At 35.1% G+C, this 17211-nt stretch overlaps 1 protein-coding gene across 9 annotated transcripts in view; it reads left to right on the forward strand.

Annotated features, from left to right (window-relative positions):
• STXBP5L (syntaxin binding protein 5L) overlaps positions 1–17211 on the forward strand; it is a 180323-nt gene that overhangs the window by 111162 nt on the left and 51950 nt on the right. For all 9 annotated transcript variants that reach the window (XM_030266358.4, XM_030266367.4, XM_030266391.4 and 6 more), the window contains exons 11-17: positions 183–255; positions 1495–1642; positions 3157–3224; positions 4445–4485; positions 7609–7826; positions 10984–11156; positions 15432–15557. In XM_030266358.4, the coding sequence (XP_030122218.4) occupies positions 183–255; positions 1495–1642; positions 3157–3224; positions 4445–4485; positions 7609–7826; positions 10984–11156; positions 15432–15557 (847 nt within the window). The remainder of the gene's footprint in view (positions 1–182; positions 256–1494; positions 1643–3156; positions 3225–4444; positions 4486–7608; positions 7827–10983; positions 11157–15431; positions 15558–17211) is intronic.

Consider the following 17211-nt stretch of genomic DNA (forward strand, 5'->3'; position numbering starts at 1 on the left):
AATTTCCTACTTCCTCTCTGGCCCTAGTTTCCAGCTATGTCTGGTTTGTGCATATGTCAAGGGTTTATACCTCAAAGCTTCTCATATACTGTGAAAGTTTAAAGAGCATAAATATTGCTTGCTTACTTAAAATGGCTGGTAGGAGAACTCCATGTCTTTTATACTTGATCCCTTGCTTACAGAATTTCAAGAACCCTATGCTGTAGTTGTGCTTTTGGAAAAAGATCTCATTGTCGTTGACCTGACACAAAGCAAGTAAGTATAAAATTTTATATGAAGTTATATGTGTGTTTAACTGTCCAGTAAATTACCATAAAATTCAAAATCATTTAACTATCCAAAATCATTCACTCTTGGAAATAACTCCTGCTAAATATTTACTTCTACTTTTAAGAGCTAAGTTCATCTAATGAACAGGAACTTAGGATAATATTTGTTCTTAAACTTTGGTATAAATCTAAATCTACAGTCCCTTCAGCACAGCCCTCAAACATTCATTCAACACCAAAGTTAAATAATATTTGAACACATATGTAAGGAAATAAGATTCAACAACTACTTTTATGCATGTCTAGCCTCAATATCTTAATAAATAGTGACATTGCTTTATATGGATTTACATAATTACTTCATGATCCAGTTGCTGGTTTAAATGACAAATAGCTCTTTCCTACCAGAATCAATGTTCCTGTCAAAGAGGAACTCTACATCATGTAAAGCATAACCCAATTATTTATTTTGTTCTGCCTCCAACACTACCAGTAATGGACATCCACATTCACACTGGTGTAACAAGGAACAGATTTTGCTATCAATGTATTAAAAATGTTAAGTGAATCTTATTCAGATCTCACTTACTTTAAAGAATAATTTAGATAATCTTCAGTTATGTCTATAAAATAGGCATAACTGAAATCAGAACCCAGTTTCCTATGTTTTTCAATTGTGAATAACATTGTCTAATGTGCAAAAAGTGAGGTTTTCCTCCTTATCAGGCTGTTCAAATTGATGGAAGTGAGAAATAAACTGGGATCTACTCATCTGTTATTGCAATTTTTCATTGTATACTCAGAAGTCTACCAACTCAATAAGCTAAGATGTTCAATATAAAATCCACAATTGTAAAAGTAGTTTGTAGTTCATAGTATATATCAGATCCATAAACCTGAAACTTCTGGAAAATGTGTCACTTCTGTATAATAAGATTTTGAGATGTCAGAAAAAATTAGTTCTTGTTCATTCATAAAGGTTGCTCTATTAGCCTTAGGGAGTATTTATACAGGATCCTTGTCTTGTTGAATTTTTATGTCTTTATTTGAGTAACTACACATTATTACTAATATTAAAAACAATACTTAAGTTTGAATAAATATGGGAAAATTTAATTAGTAGTGATTTTACTTAGATTCTGTTATATACTTTAATATAAGAATATGTTTTATTCTATGGCTCAGTGTGTCACAGTGCTTCTAATAAATTGTCTTCCTTAACTAGTTTTCCAATCTTTGAAAATCCATATCCTATTGACATTCATGAGTCACCTGTTACCTGCACAGAATATTTTGCGGACTGTCCTCCAGATTTGATCCCTGTACTCTATTCTGTAGGAGCAAAACATAAAAAGCAAGGATACAGCAATAAGGTAAACAATATTCTTTTTTTTAAAGCAAAGTAGATGTGTAACCTATGTTTTTGTAACCTCTTACCATATTATTTTTGTTTTACTCCTTTAATAATCACTTTAAGGTTAGTGCAACCTGCATCTTAGCAGTCTGATTACAGTCCAATATTTGTCCCTCAGAAACATTACCACTTAAGCAGAACCATTAATTATCATTAGATAGGACTTAATCATTAAGATGCTGGAGTTATTCCAGATCAGATTGTGTTAAAGGCGAGCCATCAGTGTACAATTCAAATTTATATGGATAGGTTCTCTCTATCAAAGAAAAAAGTGAAAGCATTATAATTGAAAGATTTTGGCAGATGTTCAGTGAGAGTTGACGATGTCTGTGAGATTTGTTATTAAATAGGGATAATAATAGTAATTATTTTACTGAGCTACCAAAGTCTTACCATAATGCTGTAGAAATAGGACAAGCTTCAGGATGTAAAAGAAGAAATGCAATTAATTTATAAATTTCAAGCTTTTAACTGATTCGTATTTTGGCTAGGACTAATGCATTTTAATAAATAAAGTAGAAAAAAATACAAGTCAGACATCATCAATTTTCTATTCAAATCAATGGAAGTATTCTCCTTGGAGCTGGGTTGTTCTCCACTAACTCAGAGAGTGAGCCCTCTCTACTTCTTTTGCACTTTGGTTCGCAAAAGCAGTTCAGAAAATATTTTTATTTCTCCTATGTGGATCTACCCATACCTCATACACTTTGCATACCTGCCTGTATTTCCTACATCCTCTCTTTCTCTCCTGTTTTATTTGTGCATGTGCAAATGCACTCTGAAGGTGGGTGGTCACCCATGTGACAGAGTGACCCACAAGCATCCACTCTATGTATCCACACCAACAGTCTGTGCTCCTGGTTTTTCTCCACCCACTCATATTCTGCACACACCCTGACCCACTCTGCACATATGCCACCCTCTACATCCTGTATCCATACATGTCAGGGCTTTAGGCACAGGGCAGTGTTCTAGACCATTAGTAAACAAAAGGCAAGGAAGAGATGATGATCTCATATGATCTGTAAAAGTTGCATTCTCTTATCTCATGGCATTGTGCTCTGATACTTGTTTCTGGGCCAGCTTCTTCAGTGGTCTTTGTATTCAAAATAAATTCTTGGTCTATTCAGTGTTCTATAGAATCTCCAAGAGAAAAGCCATCTCAAAAGACCAGCAGAATTGTTTGTTACTCCTCCTTCGCATTCCTGCTTTAGGCTGTTGAATGTTAGCTCTGTGAAAATATTTTAAAAGCATATTAGTTGATAATATAAAAAGGATATTAAGTTTCCAAAGCCTGAACTGATAACACAAAAATGTTAATAAACTGTAAAATTCTTGAATTATACATATTTTTGTTCTTTTAGAAGTTTTATTTCTTTTAGGGGGAAGATGTAGTCTACTTCTGAATTTAAAAATTAGTCAAACAAGGTTCATCAGAATGAGTTGTGATCTTTGCACTTTTCGTTTCTTTAGGAGTGGCCTATCAGTGGTGGAGCATGGAATCTTGGAGCTCAGACATATCCTGAAATCATTATTACAGGGTGAGAATGAAACTGGGGATTGGTACTTTTAAACTATTATTTACTTTAAAAAATATTTTTAATATTTTTATTTATATTTTTTAAGGCTATTTTGTAGTCTACTCATTTCGATTGTAAGTTAGCTATAGATAAGAGTTGAGACTTCACCCCATATGCATTTCCTGGCTCTTCACTTGAGTAGTGTCACCACAGAAATTCTCTTTTGCTGTAGAAAGCAGAACTTAGTACCCAGGGTTGAGCTACATTAAGAATAACCATTGAGGCCCCACTGTTAGATAGCAATGCTTGTGAAGGCAGGGTCTTTGCAAAAAAAAATTCTGTTTTAAGAGAATATTTTGGCCTTGGAGGTCACAGAGAATAGCTTCAAAAAGGAGAGCAGCTGTTGTTCCCTGGCCTTCTGGACTCTCTGTCTGGGGACAGTTTGGGAATTATTTTTAATAGTCAGCATTAGTGAGGGTGTGGTGCACTGGGATGAATTTCACCTTGTGGGCAGAGAAACAGAGCAAAAAGAAAGGCTCAGACTGCAGTAGGAGCCCCATGAGCAATGCCTGGTGGATTCCCAAGGGATCATACTGTAAAACAGACACTATTCATTCAGCTAAGATGCACAATGAGTTTTACTCTAGTCTCAGTCATGTATTTGATGAATTGATGCTATCAATGATACTAAAGATCTGATTTTAAAAATAAGGTTATGATGTATGCTGTAGTGCGAGAAGGTGATGAAGGAATCATTTTCATTGTAAACAGAAGTGTCTCCTTTTTCCAGCTTTGCTTCAGGAGTTTTATGTTAATAAAAGGAACACAGTTATGAAGTATCAAGCAAAATGAAGTTACCTTCTGTCCTTTCCAAGTTCACTGTACATGACATTTTTAGAGTGCATAGGTTTGATGCTGGCCCACTGCAAAGCCAAAAGTGCTGTGACTTAAGCTTGTTATTAGTATGGGAAGTAATTTCTTCTTTTTGCAATCTTAAAATTCACTGGGGGCTTAGCTCTCTGCAAGAAATGCATAAAAATATTTTGTTAATCAAATTAAACCAAATAACAAAGTATTTTCTTCTAGTTTGTATGTATGTCTTTAATATATTGTCAGTAAGTTATAGAGAGATGCATAAATAAAATGAATTTTTCTATTTGTATTTATTAGTCACTGAAAGTAGATAATATTTTAGAATTGCATCTTGTTTTAACACATTTAATTTTTATATTTCTTTTAAGCCATGCAGATGGATCAGTAAAATTTTGGGATGCTTCTGCCAGTAAGTTTCTAAAGTTCACTTTTACATAATGCTGACAAATCACACAAACACACATTTATATCTAAAACAGGATATTTAACAGGCTGAGTAGTAATGGCTGGGCTGATATAATTAGGACAAAGGGCACATGTCCCTAGGGCACACTCTTCTTGTGTGTATAGAGGAGAAGACTCAGTTAGATCTAACATTTAGTTCCAGTTGTCATCTCACTTCTATCCTGAGTACAACAAAGTCTTCTTCATAGCTGAGGAAAAAATAAGATATTAAAATACATTAATATATTTCAAAATATTTAATCTGGTGAGGCTGGAAAATACCAAAACCTTTTCTTGTCCAGTCTCAAATCCCAGGAAATAATTGGGACTCATTTCCATTCATCCTGGCAGGAAAAAGCTTCAGAAAATACTTGTTCCATATAATCCAGCTATAATTGCATATATCAGCAACCAGTATTTTCCCCTACACAAAATACATATGGTATTCATTAGTAAAATGTATTTATTAAAATACACATACATTTTGATGGAAGTGTAAAATATTCTGCTTCAAATAATTGACAGTGCTTCACCAAAGTTCCCGTAGAGTTGCCTTGTATTCTTGTCTTTTTGATGGTACAGGCATGTCTGGGTAATATCTCTCTTTTAAGAAGTATTAGTGTGTTAAAGAAAAAAAAGCATGGAAGAAAATTCTGGATGAAATGATAGGCATAGAGAGATTTAATATGACCCTAATAACCAGTCTGTAATGGGTACCAAGATCATGGAGTATGGGATACTTAAAATACCTGCAAGTTCCATGTGGTGCCACAGAATTTAAATTATTAATATTGCTACCATTATCAGCCAAGTAGGGGGAATGCTGACAAGTTTTTTAAGTCAGCTAAACCTGATGACTTCATCAGGTACTTGCCTTTTTGCTTAATACCAAATATTTTCATTCAGGATGGACAAGGAGAAATGAGGATTTCCAAAGCCTCATTTCACAAAATACTTTTCATGTATTAAACTGACACAGAAACTGAACATGGCCATGGGTTGGTTTTTAATTATGTAATTTGTCTGTTTGGAAATGGTGGGAGAACAGAAACATGGTGCTCAGAATTTACATCTTCCACTGTCTGCAAGTTATGGTGAACACAAATCATCAAAAGAGGTCAACAGTTTATCTGCTGAAACGAAGTTTTTGAGAGCTTTAAAATGAACAAAAGTAGGATAATTAGTTTTATTTAGAGAAGTACAGTGGGACATTAGACTTTGTCTTGTGAATATTTCAGTTTGAAGAAGAATGTGCAAATACAGGCTCTAAAGTTAGGGTGAAACAATGCAGACTGTTGGAAGACCCCAAGGCATTTAGTGTGTGTACTGCACAGGAAGCAAGTGTGCTATTCATTCCTTCTAGACTGGGGCAGAAATGGGGAAAGAAAAAACCTCTCATAGGGAATATTAGCATAACCTAATCAATATATACATGCTCCAGTAGGAATTTTTCTTAACATAGAAAGCTTAGATGATCATGAAAATTCACAATCTCTTCAACATGACTGGTATTTTCAGTGCATCTCTGATGTCCTGATCCTAGTACTGATTTTCAGGTCATGTACTATGTTACTCCTACCATGCTTGGTGCTCTTTATTTACAAGGTTTTGGTTATTACAAAGATTTGTTATTTATTTTATTTACAAAGTGTTAACGTTTTTAATGGAGTTTAAAGTTTATTTGAGATTCCCTAGCAAACAATATCCTAGCAGTATTTGAAGGCACAAAATACTTTGCTTTTAGACATATTTTAATTGTTTAATCTTGTGTCTAAAAGCACAGATCTGTGAGACACAGGGACTTGCCAGGCCACTGGAGCTGTTTCCAAAATGTATCTTTATTCAAAATATATTTCTGGGTTTTTTTATTTGTGCAGATGGTACCCAGTAAGAGAGCATAGAGAGTCTTGTCTTGTCTCTGTATCCTATGATTCTATAATTCTTCCAGTAATAATGTGCATGCACCCATGATGCCTGATTTGAAGTGCCAGTCTAGATTTGCTACTGGTACCAACTGGCAACCTGAATTCTCTTCATTTGCCAGAGAGGGCAGGGAGAATTATGTATTTATTACAGAAGCACTTACTGTAATTTGTGAAATTCAGAACTGCTTTATGTGCTAAACTTTTTAAAGCATTAAAAACTTTATATGCTAAACCTTCTGGAATATATCTGCACTGCCAAACAAAAATGTAGTTTTGCTGTGTTCATCATCTGGTTACATAACTAAAACACTGTCCTTTCATCTTCCTGTTGCTCTTGTTATACAAGCTGGCCAGGCTGAACTACCAGAATTACACTGACTGTAGGCAGCAGCTTTGCCTTTGTGGATATGCACACCTTTATAGGTGCTGGACTTGACTGACTTTTTCTGACATTATGCAGTTACTGATTAATGTTACTGAGAAACCAATGTAAAAGTAGTAAAAACAGGGAAGAATGGAAAACATAATGGAGTGAATCATCACCCCTCCTTTACTTCTGGAATTTGCTGCAGTGGAGTTCTAATCTTGACAAAAGCTTCTGCAGACTAGGATTTTATATACAGGTATAAATATAGATCTATATATTAGTCAAAAAATTCAAAACTTTTTTGAACTCCCATTAATTCAGAAGAACTTTGTGTTGACCAGGCCACCAGCATGCTTTCCTAATGTTTTTTTCTTGAATTGCCATACACTCTTTACATTTTATAAAGACCATAACCTCAGACAAATGAAATCTTAGCTTCACATCTCTTTAGGAAATTATCAATATCATCAGAGCCTCTCTCTAGCACTGATTAGAAGCCTAATTTTGGACACAATGATTTACACCTTTGACATCCTTCCCCAGAAAATATTAAGAAGTATTTCACAGACAAATACCCTTCTGAGAAGTAATAAACACATATCCTACCAGTAAGGTGTACCAGAACAGTATCTGCATTGTTGTCCTGGTTTGGATGATTGTATAATATACATCTTCTCCTCTTAGGCTTTCCTAAAGTTCCTTGTTATGTCACACTAAGAAGAAAGTGGGAACTGAGGAATTTTATAACTGATTTTTGCTTCATGTTAGTATTTTTATATGTTTTAATATATTCCAGTTACTCTACAGATGTTATACAAACTAAAAACATCAAAGGTCTTTGAAAAACAGAAAGTGGGAGAAGGAAAAGCAACAGCTGAGATTGTGGAAGAAGATCCTTTTGCTGTTCAGATGATGTACTGGTGTCCTGAAAGCAGAATTTTCTGTGTGGCAGGAGTTTCTGCATATGTGATTGTTTACAGGTTCAGCAAACATGAAGTAAATACTGAAATTGCAGTAAGTACTCATTTCACTCTCTTATAAGAGAACAATTTCTAAATCAAATTGCCTTGCTTCATCTGTGCTCAAGTACTTAAATAAAATTAGCAATCAGTATAAATACAAGTTTAGGGACATTCCATTTTAAACCTTTCCAGGGAAATCTTGATCCTACTTCAGTTACTGACAAAAATCTGAGGGTTTGGGAGCCTATTCTCCACTTTCTTTTTGCTTTAGTAGTAACATACAGTGCAGCGTTCAGACATGGTTTGCTTTTAAGACTTTATGATACAGCAATCTCTCTTGTATTTACCTGGCCTAAAATTACTGTCTGCTGTATGTTTTTATCAGTTAATGTACATTGTGTATGTGCACAATGCTGTTTTTCACTCAAGTATTTAATCTCTTTAATTTCTGTTCATAAGGAGACTGAAAATTATCAGGGGGTTTAACAAAAAGAGTTGATCTTTTTCTGGCTTATGCTGACATTGTTTCCCTAAAGATGGAAACTATATGAAATGCCAGATTGTCACCTTCCCTGATTATAGTCCTTTTCCTTTTCACACTATTTTAATGCTCTTTAGAAAGTTCTGCTGTGGCAAAAACCATGTGCCATTCTGTATGGATATTCATTACCTGTAATTCTTCTGTTGTTTTCCACTCCTTTTTCCCTGCTCAGGCAATTATTAAGCTGCCTGAATGTATCATTTCAGGAAAGGTTTAAAACTGATGAACAGTAATTTCACATTTTTGACCAGCTCATGTATAATGCTGCTAAAATTACTCCATTTCAGTATTATTACATTGTTCTACAGCAAAAGCACCTTATCTTTTATTATCTATAATTTAATGTCTTTTTTTCCCTGTTCTTCATTTCTCTGACTGAATTGCATCATTACTGGTATTTTCTAAAGAGGTATAATAGGTGCAATTTAACAGTTTCTTAGATTTCATCTGTAATTAATAAGCATTTTCCCCTAAATATTAAATTATGCCATCTTGGTGGTATAGTTACAGAATTCCCCTGGGTTTTGTGCCAGGGGAAATGGCCTTCTCTCTTCTTTCTGCATTTTTGCTGGTTGCATTCAAGTCGTTGCTCTAAATGATGGGAGGGACTTTTAATCAAAAGTATGGAATTCTTTGTTGGAATCTGTACCTGACTTTAGGCTGTGTGTTTTTGTCTGTGTTGAGCCTGAGCTGGCCAATCTCAAGATTTCTTTGCTGCCTGAGGTACAAAGCACTTTGTTGTCCTCCCTTCCTTATCAGCCAGGCTGAACTTGCCCTGAGTTCAATCTAAAAATCCCAGCATTTTAGGGCCCCCACATTGGTTTGACTGCCCTGATATCAGTGTTGTAATGTTTTTGCCATGGCAAATGGGAAGTGTGGGGCTACTCAAAGTTTGCTCCATGTAGTAGGGAAGTCTGCAGCTGAATATGCCTCAGGGTCATAGGCTGTGCCTGGAATTTCCTAAACAGAAGTATTATTTTCATCCTTTTATATCAGATTCTGGAGGCAAGGAGCATTCATGAGACAAATTCTGCTTCATAGTCAAGCTTGGAGTCACTGCCATGCAGTTATATAAAATGCATTTACTGCTGTTATTTTTGTTTTCTTATCTGAATCCACTTCATCCTGTCTCAAAATGATCTATTAATTAAACATGATCACTTTCTCAGTGAGCAGTCTTTACTCAGTGAAGCTCCTCTTCAAAGCTCTTGAGAAGAAACATGGGAAAAAAGTTTACACTCATTTGACTGTGGAAAGGGGTATCAATAAGCCCAGTGATGAAATTCCCCAAAAATATCTTTAATCTGTGTCAAAATAAATCGGTTCAACACTTCTATAACCTCCTAGATTCCAGTCAAAGCAAGGACAAAAACATAAGAAAAATTAATAATCATGTTTTTAGCCTGAATTTTTCCTTCTCTCTTCAAATGTACAACAGCTAGAACTTTAAAAATTAATTGTAGTAGGAGAAAAGAATACACACAGAAAAACATTCAAAGAAGAGTGATGCACTTCTAAAATGGTAAGCAGAAGAACATACTCTTCAGCAGTTACTCCAGTCCTGCACAAAGATTAAAAAGAATTATAAATTGTTTCAGTCTGCTGCAATTACTTCCAGATTAAATTTTCCTGAACTCAATATTTCACTCATTAGTCTTTGAAGGCAAATGTTGTTGGTAGGTTTCTTTAACTGATTCAGGCACAAAATATCCATGGTTTTTGAAAGGAGAAAATAAAACGGAAGTTTTGAGAGAGGACTCTCTCTCCTGGTTGAACAGAATCTCTTCTTTCTGAAATCTTATTTGTTTTAGACCAATGGTTGAGAAACAGGTGATTTCAGTACTAGTCACCTTTGTCTCCCAATTCACAAGAAATTTAGCTATTTTGTTAAGCTTCATTCTGGTACAGGTGATATCTCAGTGAAAGATCACTAAGATTGAGTTTACAGTGTCTACCTCTGCAATTGCTTCTATTCCCATGAAGGTAGCAGCACTGAAATTACTGTTCAACTAGTAATCCCCAGACCTTGTCTCTTTGAGACCTGTACCTTGGTTTTTACTATTTTCAAAATGTGTATTTCCTTGGACAAATCATGAGGTAGAAAGAATTGCTCAGTATTTACTTACCTAGATTTGAACTTCCTGTCCAGTTCCTCCCTGGAGTCCTCAGTTAATATTTCCTGAAATAGTGGAGAGATTTGTAGGGTGGTTCGGCCTCGTTTTCCCTTTCTAGAGAGGCCAGAAGGAAAGCAAAAGGTAACTGGTTTGAATTTTGCTTTCTAAAATCCTCCAAACTCATATTGATTCTGAGGAACACAGAGCTGTCTGTGCTCTAATCTTTGATTTCCTGGCCCCACCTATGGATAAATGAAGCTCATGTATCAGTACTATTCACACTGTCAGGCTTATCCATCCTGGCTAAAACTTGTCTCGTTTAGACTCCGTCGTACGAGTAATCAGGAGACAGAGTTGGTGATCCTTCTAGTTCCTATCTGATGTTGCTCTTACTCTGTATAAGTAACAAATGACAGTATTCTTTGCCTGCAAATTTAGATAAATGGAGGTTATTTAAAAAAAAAAAGAAAAGCATACTGATATTCACTTGAAAGTAACAGAACTTTCAGCAGTTTTCCTTATGAAATGATAACTTAGCTTTTTATTTATTTAAGTCATTAGAGGTACGACTTCAGTGCGAAGTAGAAGACATCATTACTCCTGAACCAGAAACAAATCCTCCATTTCCAGATGCCTCCTCCCAGCCTCCTTCTTTAAAGAGCCTTTCAGGCAGTACCAACACTGTAGCATGTGAAGGAACGATGAAGGACAGCATCCCATGTCTTAGGTAAGTTTATGCCATTGTTTAAATATTGATCTTTCTAAAAAGCATTCTTATCTGTTAGTCAATCCATCAACTCCCAAGAAAAAAAGATTAATTGTATGTATGTGACACAAAATGATAAGAAACAACAACAAACAAAATAACAAAACAAACAAAATAATTAAGGGAAAATAATCAACAAGGGATTTTAGAAGGAGAGAAGTAATTGTGAAGAATATAAACTGTTGCACTAAATGTTTGACTCTCATTTCCCAGTGTGATCTAGTAGTATATCTTCAAGGAATTTCTGAGGGTAGTTCATTGAGAAACTTCCATAAAAGCTAACATGTGCAAAGCTTTCACTCCTTGATTAATTTTATTAATTATTATTAATTAATACTAATTTTTTCAAATTAAAAAACTGTGTGTATTTTTTGGTGTGTAAAACATGGAAACTGTGTTCATACTTATGAAACAATCTTTAAAATGTACAATTATGAAACAATTGCACCGTGTGGAAGTGTATATTTGTTTAATCTATAGAAAAAAAGCAAATTGTTTCCTGGCAGAATATATTGTCACTGTTTTGGAGTAGATTAATATGTTCTTCTTATTAAGGCAGATAATTATGAATTTGAATAGCTTAAAACAGTAATTCTGTACAAAACTCTATAAAAACTGTAATTTTCCAGCAATTAGAGTGCATTGCTGACAAGAATTACTCTCATTTTGGTGAATTCGTTATTATTTTGGTCTAATTATTATTAAATCTTTTAAATGCCTTAGTTATTTCAAAAGCAGTTAAAATGAACATTTCCTGATTTTGCAGATACTTTAAGCTGCTTGGTTTCTGAAAATGGCATTAGTATTTAAAAGCAAGATTGTGATATTGTCCTTGTAAAATTAACAGTATTTTTTGGCAATCTATTCATTTGTCCATCTCCAGACTGCAGTTTAATCATTAATTTTAACTACAAAAATCAACAGAACAGGCAGAGATTAGTTATTTAAAAAATCCAAATGTGAAATCTATTTATGACATTGATATCAGGAAGAATGCAATCATTTAATCATTTCACTGGTTAAGAGTTTTGCTTAATTGATTCTTACTTGATTTTGTCTGTGAAAGAGAGGAATTGTTGATGTTGGAGGCAGAAAAGTTGTAATGAACCCACAGAGATTCAGCTTGTTAGTTTTTAGAAGTTTTTTTATCTCAAATGGTCTCAGATTAAGCCAGCCAATACATTTTTGTCAAAGTTTAGACAAGGTAACTGTAATCTTGTTTTGACTAAGTGACTTTTCAAAGTCAGAGGAATTATACCACTAGAACTGCTGGCACACTCCTACATTTAGATAAAAATATACTTATGTATGCTATTATCCTTCTCAGGAAAGACATACAAATATCCACACTTTCTCCCCAAATCTTAGCCGGGTCTATGGGCCTTGTCTAAGAACTTCTGATCTAAACAAAATTATGGTGGTAAAATGAAAATAGCACTGAAAACATTGGAAAAAGCCAGTGAAGACCAGGGTGATGCTATTGACTTTATGTGCAAATCATTCAGGTGGGCAGCAGGATAGAATCTAAGACAGAGCAATATTAATGCAAAGCTGCAGCCAGCTGCACATGGAGGGTGAGTGCACAACTTGAACTATATTGATAATGCACATAAAATTTTGCACACATACATAACTGGCTCTATTATGTTTATTTTCATATCTGCTTTTCACCATTGTTACAGCAAGTGAATGGCACTCCACACTAAATAAATTTTTCTAGCCAGAAGTCAGAATGACTGAATGTGTTTGTGTCTGTGAATAGCTACTAGGAGGAAAGTAATTGGAGTGACTGAAGTAATGAAAACTTGGTGCTTTTCTGAAATCAGAAGTTACTGTTACCGAGAGAGGCAGGCAGGCAGGTATGGAATAAATATTATTCTTGCTTCTTTCAGAAGATTTTGCAGTGAAATAGGCAGCTGTAATAACCTAAGAAACCAATGGATTTGTGATTATGCAGATAAATACTTTTGATGTAAATGCTGTTATCATAAAGCTGAACCCAGAATGTCAGTCTTTGTTCCCAGACTTCTAGTATCGTCCCAAAATTAGGTCAGTCAAGGGGTTTGACAGTAGCTTCAAGTAACTCCAAAGTGATAAGGAACTGTGAATATCTTGTGAAAAAAAACTAAAAACCAAAACTTTGCAACAATGAAATTCAGTGTAGCATAACAAGAACATGTCAAGGTAATCTCTGAAATGTCTACATTCCTTCTGCTCATACTCCTGCAGTCTGTTTAGGCTTTTATTGTAACACTTCAGATAAAAAGTAATCCAAAACAAGGTGCAGAACTGAATATCTGCATTACTGTTTAAGCAGGATAGTTAGGGAAACAAGGGAAATACCTCAAAGATTCTTAAGCAGGAAGATGTCACAGAAACATGGGAATGACAACCTTAATTATTAAATGTGAAATTATTTTACTTCATTATTATCATCTTTCACCACGTATAATTTATTCTATGCTTAGAGAAAATCCCTGTGAAATAATATCCATTTTTATCAAAGCAGGTCTTCAAATTTATAGTGAAAAATATTAGAGGGAAATGTGTTCGGTTTTTTCCCCCTCAAATGACAGCAGTCCAAAAGAAAACTTAGAAGATACTTGAAGTTCTTTAATTTTTTTCAGGATGCCATTAAGAACACATTGGAAAAGTAATACTTCATTAAAAAACATGTTTTAGAAGATCAAAATTACTTCTGCTGCCATTGTCAGTCTCATGGTAGCTTGTTTAGACGAAGGAAACAGATTCTTGCTTTGACAGATACTTGGAGCAGCATGCTTGCCTCTTGGGTTCTCCCACAGCTTCAGTTATCCATTAGAAAGTATGGATGGAAAGCTCAGCTGAAAGGGCTTTACACTAAGTCCTGGTTCTTGGATTTCATTTACCTGTTCTATATTTTTCTAACATTTTTAAGGGCAGGAGCTGAAAGCTGAAAATGGGGTACAAGATGGAAAGACCACCACTATTTTACCTACAGACATTAGAAATTGAAGGGCTCCATCACAAAGATACTCTGAAGTACTGCTTGTAAAATATTCAGCTTCTGCTTGCTGTGAAGTTTCTTTGAAAACAATACATCTTTACTGTATACAACTCTTATCTGTAGTTTCAGTTTATCCTGGTCTCAAAGGACCCCTCCCCTTAGCAGCTTGAGTTCACAGATGTTCACACCTTTGTTCTCAGCCAGAATGCTCCTGGGTAATGCAGGGCTTGCTTCTTTAAAGTTAGGAATAGCATCACTTTAGAAATGCTCGTGGCTATGTATCATATGAACAAAAAAAGGGCAAAGTTTTAATGCCAGCAGAACAGGTCAGAAATTGCAAAAATCTGAGCAGAGGTTTGCTGTTTATAGAAAAGAGCAATACAAAGCTATTGCCAGCTGTGGTGGGCTGAGCACTTGCTGAACTGCACTGTCACGTCTTTCCTACAATATCCCAGCCAAGTGCTTGATTACTGCTCCAGACAAATAACACATGTATGGTCGGAAGGGTACTACAGGGAAAAGAAATAGAACAGTGAGCGTGCCAAGCTGCTGTTAAGGAAATGCATTTAGAGGATAGATGAGGAATGACTTTCTCATAAAGTATACTGCCCTATTTTATGCCTGTGTGCAAAGGGGTGCAATACAAGCACTCTTACCAGTAACAGGTACAGTGAAAATGCACTGACAAGTGGGTATTACCTGTAAATTACTACTCCAGTGTGAATGTACTAATGACTAACATGAATACCTCAAAGTATTGCTATTATTGCATAGTGTTTTGTTCCAGCATATCCCACATTATTGTACCACTCAAAAAAGCACATAAAGCACATAAAGTAGTTATACAGAGTCTTACAGTTTCCTTCACTACCTGCTTTGCAAGTCACTGAACTTGGTAGGAACCATTCATTCATGTATTAGGTGATTATGCTCCTAGAAGTAAAACAGGACTTGTTTGCATTACATGGACAAATAGATTTGTCAAGTCCATAAGTTTTTGATATGCTCTGGTGGGGACCACTACAGAAAGGTGTATCTTCTGATCTTCTCTTGCCTCTTTGCATTTTTCTGTCATGCTTTACTTCAGCAAACATAAGTTCCAAATACACAGCAATGTCCTTTTACAAAGTCTCAAAAGAAAGTATTTTAGGTTTTCCATTCAAGTTGACAATTCATAATGATGCAAATCAGTTGTTTTTCATGGCCCAGTGTCTGTTTGTTTGTTCTCATTTTGTACCTCCTCTTCTTAGCGTTAAGGCTCGGCCTGTGCGGATGCCTCCTGGCTACCAGGCAGATCTGGTTATCCAGCTGGTGTGGGTGGATGGTGAGCCTCCACAACAGATTACCAGCCTTGCTGTAAACTCTGCTTACGGACTGTAAGTAACTCAGAATTAAGGGTGCATTGATTTATTGTTTCTTGCGCTAAATTAGTTTTCCAACTATACTTTGAAATTTCCCACGGACAGTTAAAGTCAAAGCAAAGTATTCAAAAGATGCTGTAAATCAGATTCTTGGGGAAAAGTTATTTGAACTGACATAGAGATTGTAATATGGGATGTTTAACTGCCATTCTTGCCAATATTTTTACTCATCCTATTTAAAAGACTGAATCTTTTCACATAATTCTTTCCATCCTTTCAAATAAGATCTAATTGCATTTCAAATCTGTAATTTTCAAAGTTATTTTGAAAGGTTCACCAAGGTGAAATGCATTTAATAGAAAATAGTGAAGTGATTAACTGTTAAATACCATTTTTCATGACATCACATTTTAGTTGGAAATTGTCTTCTGAGAACAGCATTTTTATGTCTGTGCTAATGTCTGTTTGCACAAGAATCCGTGACCTGAAATTGAAAATTGAATAAAGAGTATTTAAATGTTGTTTTCTGGATGGCAATGCAAATGAGTGTGTGTAATTGTTTCCTCAGGTTCAGTTTATTTGCAAATTTTTAATGTTTTCTCCTACTGAGAGTCACCCTGATACATTAAAATGGTTTTCCCTGTAGGTGTTACTCCAATAAAACTACTGGCTGTAATGGGTGTTAGGTGCTGACTTCTGCTGATTTTCAGTAAGTCACTGGACTCTTTTCAGAGACTTCAGCAGTTTAATGCAGAGTTTTTACATTTCTGCAAAAATACTGTCTTCTGGGGACTGTTTTTTCAAGTTTTCAGCCTGAATTTCTAGATTGTTTCCTATTAATGAATTCCAGGAGTTTCTTTTCCTTGCCATACCTTGATGCATTTGTCACTTGTGCAAATTGTTAGGTTTTACTCCCTTGCAGGTCTCAGACCCCAAGGCAACATCTGAATAATCACACTGTTCTGTCACTTCTAAACTACTCTGATAGGCTATGGTTCTCCTAATGGTCGCAGTGGTTTCCTAAACCACTGATTAATTCAATCAAGTGCTTTAAATTGTTTCATTTGCTAGGAGCAATAAGAGTTTACGGGACAGCCTCCTTTAAAACACCATAAGTTAAGTACAAGAGTGTTTCAGAAATAAATGCATGTATGAATAAAGTAGGATGATAACGTGATTTAACTTTTCTACAAAATCTACCCAAGAAAGGTCTTTTTCCTTACAGTTTTTCTGCTGACTCTCTTCTCTTCCTTTCTCTTGTTGCTCTTAACTTTTTCCTCAGGCACAGTCCTTTCTTTCATCAGAATTTTTGTTTGCTACTTTGTCACCTGTTATCTATCTTCACCATGTGGAAAAACCTATTCCACTTCAGCATGAAGCCTGAAAACACATAGTTTTTACCATGCTAATTGTAGAGTTATTTGGGCCATCTTTTGCCTAATTTTTCTTCCTATACCAATTTAACTAGTTTAACTAGGTCAAAGACAAAAAATGGTATATGTTCTGGAGAGTCTGTTTCCAGTATTCTTTTAATTACTATGATTTCTGGAACTGTTATACTGCAGCCATGAAACAGGAATAAAGAAAGATGCAAAAACCCTTTATTCCCAGCAAAGATTAAAGTCTTCAGACTCTACAAAATTTTATTTAATGTAATTGGTTTACTTTT

This window comes from Taeniopygia guttata, chromosome 1 (assembly GCF_048771995.1).
Source record: "Taeniopygia guttata chromosome 1, bTaeGut7.mat, whole genome shotgun sequence".
Taxonomy (NCBI): domain Eukaryota; kingdom Metazoa; phylum Chordata; class Aves; order Passeriformes; family Estrildidae; genus Taeniopygia; species Taeniopygia guttata.